The sequence below is a fragment of the Capsicum annuum genome, chromosome 8, assembly GCF_002878395.1.
Source record: "Capsicum annuum cultivar UCD-10X-F1 chromosome 8, UCD10Xv1.1, whole genome shotgun sequence".
Classification (NCBI taxonomy): domain Eukaryota; kingdom Viridiplantae; phylum Streptophyta; class Magnoliopsida; order Solanales; family Solanaceae; genus Capsicum; species Capsicum annuum.
In genome coordinates, this window is record NC_061118.1 from 131,625,257 (window position 1) to 131,632,734 (window position 7,478).

Consider the following 7,478-nt stretch of genomic DNA (forward strand, 5'->3'; position numbering starts at 1 on the left):
AACCTTCTATTATATCTCTCTTAAAATTCTGGTAATTCTAGACTACTCAAATGCTCATGTATATTATCAATACAGTGTAACAATGTATATGATGAACTGGAGCTTCAATTCGATTCTCTTCAACTTGTGATACATTGACATTCTCATATCCATCTCTTGTAATATTCCTCTAAATTATATTTTTTTATTACATGTTAAATACAAAAAAATAAAGTAAATAATCTATTTATTTTTTATGAAAACATTTTCCTTCAACACACGAATTAACAAAATTTTCCATGCTTCGGCAAAAACAAATTTAGTATCCAACGCCACCGAATGAAAAAGAACAATCAGCCAACCAAAAAAACTGCCAAAACTCCCTCTTCACCTCTCCCTTCTACCCCCCACTCAATCCCAAAAAAAGAAAAAAGAAATAATATTTTGTCCACCATGAGAACACAATTATCACCTGTTTTCCTACATCTCCAACAATTTCCCTTCTATCATCAATTAAAGCTGGTATTATTTTCTTAATCTTACGCTCTTTCAAAAATCATTTAATTAATACCACGGTAACAAGTGTTATTTTTATTTTTTTTTTGTACATAACATGCTTAGTAAAAACATACCGCATATGATCTTTTTTTCTTCATGTTGGTTGTTTCTTCTGAGGTTGCAAAAGTATGGAATGGAAAAATCATGGAGGATATACATGTGTTCAGTTTGTAATATTGACGAATAGTGACAGAACCATAATTTTCATTAAGGGATCAAATGAAGGAACACAACATCTACCAAATATATAATGTTGACGGATTGATTTTTCCTTTGTATTACTTGTGATCATTGAGATTGATGATTTTCTTTGTCTTTAAATAAAACAGGTAATTTGGGAGAAAAGATTGAAATTGTTGGAAGATGAATAAAATGTTCAATCGAATGAAAGGAGAGGAGAGGATAGAAAAGTTAATTCGTGGTCTTTTAAAGCTTCAAGACAACAGGAGATGTATCAACTGCAACAGTTTGGTACGTAACCGTACCCTTTCAAATTATTCATTTTCTGTGTTTCTTGATTAGAGACTAATTTAGAATCTAGAGTCAATAAGTTCAAAATGAATGCTTTCTTATACTATACATTCATTTTAAAATATGTATACATAGTTCGAGACAAAAGTACTGAGTTCAGTTAAACCATAGAACGTAACTCGTCCTACGACAATCCGCCTCTGATGCTGGGTAGGGGATTGATGAATGAAATTGAACTTTGAACTTGAAGAGTAGAAGTTGCATGTGATTTTTCCTTCAAACGCCCCGATTCGACGTTGGAATAGAACACAATGGAAGAAAATGCTATATATATATATAGCTGATACCAGTTAGTTGTGATAATTACGTTTTAGTCACGTTAGTAAGTCTGACTTTAGGTCCTTTTCTCTAGAAGTCCTTTAGTCGTGGCAAATATATATGTTCTTATTGTTATTTCATTTTTTTATGTAGTATTGAACCCAAATGAGCTTAATTAGAACAATATGTATAATTAGGATTTTTATAACTGACCCCAACATGATTGAGAGAACATACATGTGTGCGCAAAGTTCCATTTCAGGAAAGTGGATATTATTTTGGCACAGATATGAAAAGGAAAGGTGTCCGTCTTTGTTTATTCTGTATCATTGATCTTTCTTTACGAAGATCCTAAGTATCATAGTCTTTCACTCTCTATCATAAGAACAAATACCTTGCTAATGTTTTTTTTTGTTGCATTTTTGTTCCTAGCAGGGGCCACAATACGTTTGCACAACTTTCTGGACATTTGTCTGCACACGTTGCAGCGGAGTGCAGTAAGTATCATTTAGCCCCACCATGTACCCCTCAGAATTTCCCCTTCATGCATACCGTTGGAATTTCTGAATTTGATGATTCATTGAAACGAATTTTCAGCCGTGAGTTCACACATAGAGTAAAATCCGTGTCAATGGCTAGATTTACTGAAGAAGAAGTTAGTGCTCTGGAAGCCGGAGGGAATGAGGTATGCGTGCACATTTTGCCAGTCCAAAAACTGTCATTCTCTTTTTAAGTTTACTTTTAAATTGTTCTTTGATGATAGGCTAATTCACTTCTTACTTTTTAGCGAGCAAAAGAAATCTACTTCAGAACATGGGATACGTATCGTAATTCATATCCAGATCCTAGGTAATATTTCTTTCTAGAAAGTTATTCGGCAATGTGGCCCAATACTAATGTTGCTTTTGCATTACAGTGATCTTCACAGACTTCGGGAGTTTATAAAGCATGTTTATGTGGACCGGAAATATTCAAGTGACAGGGGCCGCGAGAAGCTTCCCGTAGTGAAAACAGTAAGTCTCCACCAAAAAACATTTTGCTGGATCCTGCAGTTGATAATGTATTATAGTCCGTTTTGGCTTATTTTGATTGAACTTAACAGATAAGTACCAAGTATTGAAACACGTTTTTGAAATGTTGAAACTGTTCTTGTAAATAATCAGATTTTCCTGCTCCTTTTGTTATATGAACATTTTGAAATGTTTAAACGTTATTTACAAACGTTTTGAAATGTTGAAACCGATCTTATAAACGGGTCTTTCCATTTGGAGCATCACTTTTTAAGAGATATCTTCACTGCTGCTCTTCAGAAACTTATGTTTTGCATTCCACAGAGTTTTAAAGATGACTATTACAGTCCTGGAGCTAGAGATGCAGACGGATGGTCATCTGAAACCTACAGTCCAAGAAGAAGAAGTGATGATATAAACGTAAGATCATACTCCAATATTGAGGATAGAAGAAGTCCCCATAATAACAACCAAGGTAATAGATCTAGCAGGGCGAGAAGCCGACCAACTCGCTTTGAAATAGTTGATGACAGGTTCCGAGATGATGGAACTAGTGATGTCAAGAGATATCAATATCATATATTCTCAAAATCAGAGCGTAGAAGCAACTCACCTAGTTCCCCCAAAATACAATCAATCAAAGACATCTTGGGTGACAAAGTTGTACCACTAGAGGTTGGTGAATCTCCTAAACAAAGTGCAGCCGGAGTTACTAGTGAAAGCCCTGCTAATGATGAGGTAAGATCTGTGATCATTTCTTCCATTTTATTTGGCTAGCCTTTTTTGGGATATAAGCAACACTTTCTATATTTGAAAACCCTTTTAGACTTCTCAGTTTACCCTTAATGACATGCTCTTATAGTTGCAAAAACATCATGGTGTGTTTAAGATCACGAGTTCAAAATATACTTTTAATATTTACCAGACGTCTTTCTTTCTTAAATTTTGTGCTTAGTTAAACATTAACATATAAAATTTGACAGAGAAAATATATGTTACTGGAAAAAGCCAACTTGAGTACTTAGTCCTGCAAACTTCTCAAATGTCATGATAACTATGCAATCATTATATAATAATGGATCTTAAATGTCTTGCTCTTTCCTTTGTATCACCTCATTCACATCGAGCTATTGTCCAAAAATAATTGTCACATACATATACATACATCATACACACACACACACACATATATATATTGGTAACTAACATATTTTCATTACAAAAGTAAACGTTGAAGAACAATAAAAGAGCAAGTTTCTGGATGAAGTCCCAGAAACTAGCTCAGCTCAAAGCATCAAACTGTCAAAGAAACATGAGTAACAAGGTGGCCTTACTAGGATAGAAGTTGTGTTCTTCAAGCCATAATGCAACATTAGCTCTTTTACCCGCCTTAATATGGATATTTTATCATCATTATATATGCAGCACTAGCCTGCATTACAATAAACCCTTGTGGTCTGACCCTTCGGGACGTCCCCGCACATAGGGGGAGCTTAGTGCACTGGGCTGCCTTTTTATTATATATGTAGTTCTTTTCTCAAGTAAAATGATAAAGTTGAGTGTTATTCATCTTTTAATGGAATAAGTCTGCTTTCTATGCCTTCATTCTTGCAGCTTGAGTTTTGGATACCTGGGAAGTTGTAGGTGTTCTGTCATTTCCATATCGACGTTCTTGATCTTTTTAAAATTCTTAATTGCAGAAAATGGCAACGGAGGAAGCACCTGCTGCCAATATTGGTAGCTTAATTGATTTGGAAAATGAACCTCAGCCTCAGCAACAGACACAACAAACAGAGCCACCTAAAGAAACCACCAATGCCTCAATTCCGTCTTCCTCAGCAGAGAAGGTTTCCAATATGGATTTACTGGAATCTTTGTTTCTTGACATGTCAACTCCACCAGTTGCGTCAACAGAAATTCAAGCTGCTACTGAAGCTACACCAGTTGCAACTGTATCTTCATGCAATATCTCTCAAATAGCTGGAGCTCCCCCTGTAGTTTCTAGTAGTTTTGGACCTCCTGTGGCTTTTCTCACGAGTTCCGTAGCATTGCCTGGACCAAATGATTCCACAGCTCTCTCTATCAAAAATCAGCATTCTGCAGTCCCCATAGGCATCAATAGCTCCAATATTCAACAAAGCACTGCATCATTTGGAGTTCAGGTGAGAAAGATTGTGAAGTCTTTATCATTAGATGACTTTGACATTGCTTTACACATGATGTAAAATTTTCTGAAACATTTATAAAGTAGGATAACTAGGTTTTCGGACAATATTTGGTTGCTGCTCAAAAATGGAGTTGAAAAAGAATATGTGGAAGCTGAAGTTGTGGTTGGATATGGATTTTACTAGGAAAAAACTTGAATTTTTGAGAGAAAAAACATCATCTCACTTCATATACTTATACCCCTCAAACAAGTTTTCCATTATTTTACCAGTATTTCAAATGCTGATGGCCATTACTATTATTTGTAAATACTGAACTTCAGTAGTTGAAACAAGGCTCTTTGTTTCTGTCTTGTTGTGGCGGAGATGGAACTGATTTTGTTTTTTGTGCTTATTGGCAGCAAAATACTTTGCAGCCTACAAGAAATGCTGAAGCACCACCTGCAAATCCATTATCTCTTCAGCCATCTCAAGCTGCCTCTGTGTCAACTCTAAATAGTAGTCCATCAAATGATCCAAAATCTATTGGAAGAAAGGAACTCCCAGCGGTAACTTTCAAACTGGATTTTAAGCATCTTAAGTAGTTGGATATCGCCTAAAAGAGTGTAAAATGGGGATAATTTTTCTACAGGACCTTTTCACCTTGAGCTTTCCTCCACTTGCTGCAGCTGTTCCTGGTTGGCAATTTGCCCCTCACAGAATGGCGTATGGCATGCAATACCACCCGGCAGCTATGGTAAATCACATTTCAAAACTCTACCAATTTAAATCCAAGAAATAGCTTAATGTTCTAATATAAAGGAAGCGCTACTTACAGACAGCTCACCCAAACTCAGCAAGATCAAGAAATCCATTCGATATTGGTCAAGATGGACCTCAAGTTCAAGGCTCAGAGGTATGTTTTCTGTGTATAATATAGGTTAGTTTGTCTTTCTGGACTAATCATAATCCACAATTCTTGTTAAATCCCAGTGTGTTCACTTCTGCTTTAGGAATGCTATTAAGTTGTATTATAAGTTCATAACACATTAAGCTGACTGTTGCATCCCCAACAGTGGATTGTTTTATGCAACAAGAGCATGGAAAGAAAAGGAAAGAAAACAATGAACAATAAACATGAGCGAATTTTAAGAGGTGACCAATTACAGAATTCATGATTTGATGCCACAAGTATAATTGAAGTTAAGATGTACTCTTTCCTCTTACTGCTCTGATTTTTATCATCGTCAAACTGTTTGGTGATGTATTTTGAGGGATTTGTATTATCTGTTTGAATAATGTTTACTCTACAAACCTTTGTCAATTTCTTTAGAAGTCTAAAATGTTTAATTATAATTCTATTGACAAATCCAGTTTAGGGGAGATAAATCTTTTAGAATGGAAGTGCTGAGATGATTCCCTTATATCTTCTAATCATTTACATGATCACCAAGGTTATTAAGCTCTAGATGTATTTAGTTGGTCCTAACGATTTAGCTAACAAGTTTTTCACAAACCCTGTGGAATGAGTACCTTCTAGATACCAATAGATCGAACTAGGACGAGAACTAGGAAAATGGGAGAAAAATAACTAAATGGAGAAGGAAAAGAGCGTTTAGTTTTGTTCACACTCACTAACTTTGAGAAGTTTCTTCTTTTTTCAGTTCCCTTCAATGTTACCTATGCAAGCAGCACTACCAACAAATGTACAGCCTCAGCCACTGCCTTATGCTATGGCAATGCATATGCCTCCACAGATAGCTAACTCTGGGATGCCCGCCATTTCTGGAGGTAAGATCAACTTCTTATGACATTAATAATTAGGTAAATGAATGTGCTCTCTCTGACCGCTTAAATTTTTAGATGAGATGATAATTTAGTTCAATATATACTAGTTTGAACTTCTTTTCAGCCGTCCATTCGTTATATTTGATCTTCTCTTTTGCTTGTCGTCTCTGACAAAAATGCGTGCAGGAGCATATGCAGGGCAACAGATTCCCAGCAACATGGCCCTTGCCAGGTAAAGTTTCGTTAACCATGAATACTGTATTTCCTATGATCCTTTTATCGGATGAAGAATACACGGTGTTAGTTCTTATCATGTAAATTAGCATTTCAATCTTTCATCACAGATCACAAGGGAATACTAGCTTTGGCAAAGATGATTCCACCTTCGCTTCCTTAAATCCTCTTCAACAATCCAATGATGCATATTTCGCGCCAGCTAGACCGAGCAGTTTTTCAACTGGGGGAGGAAATCCATTTGGATAGTCGAAAAAAGAAACATCAAACATTATATATACAAGACTTCACTTGTTCGAGTTACTTGTATCCCATACACGTGTAACTTAGGAGAAGTTAGTTTCATCAGTCTTGTTAGAAGTGTATAGCTAGCATGTATTATTGAAACTGAAAGGTGTACTAGCAGCTGTATATATTCAGAGGCGGATTCTGATAGCAATAAGCAGTGACAGAAGAAAAAAGATATAATGTAACTAGAGCAAAATAACGTTCATTCTTCCTTATTCTCCCCTTGCTCCAATACAGAATATAAGGAAGAAAAGAGTTGATGTGGCATAACCACTTCTGGGGTTCAAAAGGAAATAAAATAACTAAAAACTTGACTTGAGGGACTTAATTGTAATTGCAATAAATATCCTTAACGACTTCTAACCGCTCTATCTATTGTTCCGTTGTAAATCGTATCAGGTCCCCCTGGACAACCACTTCCTTGTCCTCAAGGAAGGAAGGAAGGAAATCTGAGTCTAACCTCGTGAGCCTCCTCCCAAGTAGCCTGATCTTCAGGGAACTGATCCCACAGAATCAACCACTGAGCGATGGCCTTACTTCCCTTCTAAATTAATATTCGGGCCAGAATTTTAAGTGGCTGTGGACAAAAGGGACTGGATATGTTCAGAACTAGGGGTGACAAATGCTATCAGGAATAGCATGGCAAGGTTTGAGAAGAGAAAAATGGAAAGTTGGGTGCAAGAGCAAG

The 7,478-nt window shown here is 36.2% G+C and overlaps 1 protein-coding gene across 1 annotated transcript; it reads left to right on the forward strand.

Annotated features, from left to right (window-relative positions):
* The first annotated feature begins 290 nt into the window (after positions 1-290).
* LOC107839094 (probable ADP-ribosylation factor GTPase-activating protein AGD14) lies at positions 291-7,109 on the forward strand. Its single transcript, XM_047395841.1, has 14 exons — positions 291-501; positions 867-1,008; positions 1,762-1,823; positions 1,924-2,011; positions 2,114-2,175; positions 2,243-2,339; positions 2,661-3,074; positions 4,037-4,498; positions 4,903-5,049; positions 5,133-5,237; positions 5,319-5,396; positions 6,145-6,271; positions 6,455-6,500; positions 6,613-7,109. The coding sequence occupies exons 2-14, from the start codon at positions 901-903 to the stop codon at positions 6,749-6,751; spliced, it is 1,935 nt and encodes a 644-aa protein (XP_047251797.1). The 5' UTR covers positions 291-501; positions 867-900; the 3' UTR covers positions 6,752-7,109.
* Positions 7,110-7,478: the final 369 nt, after the last annotated feature.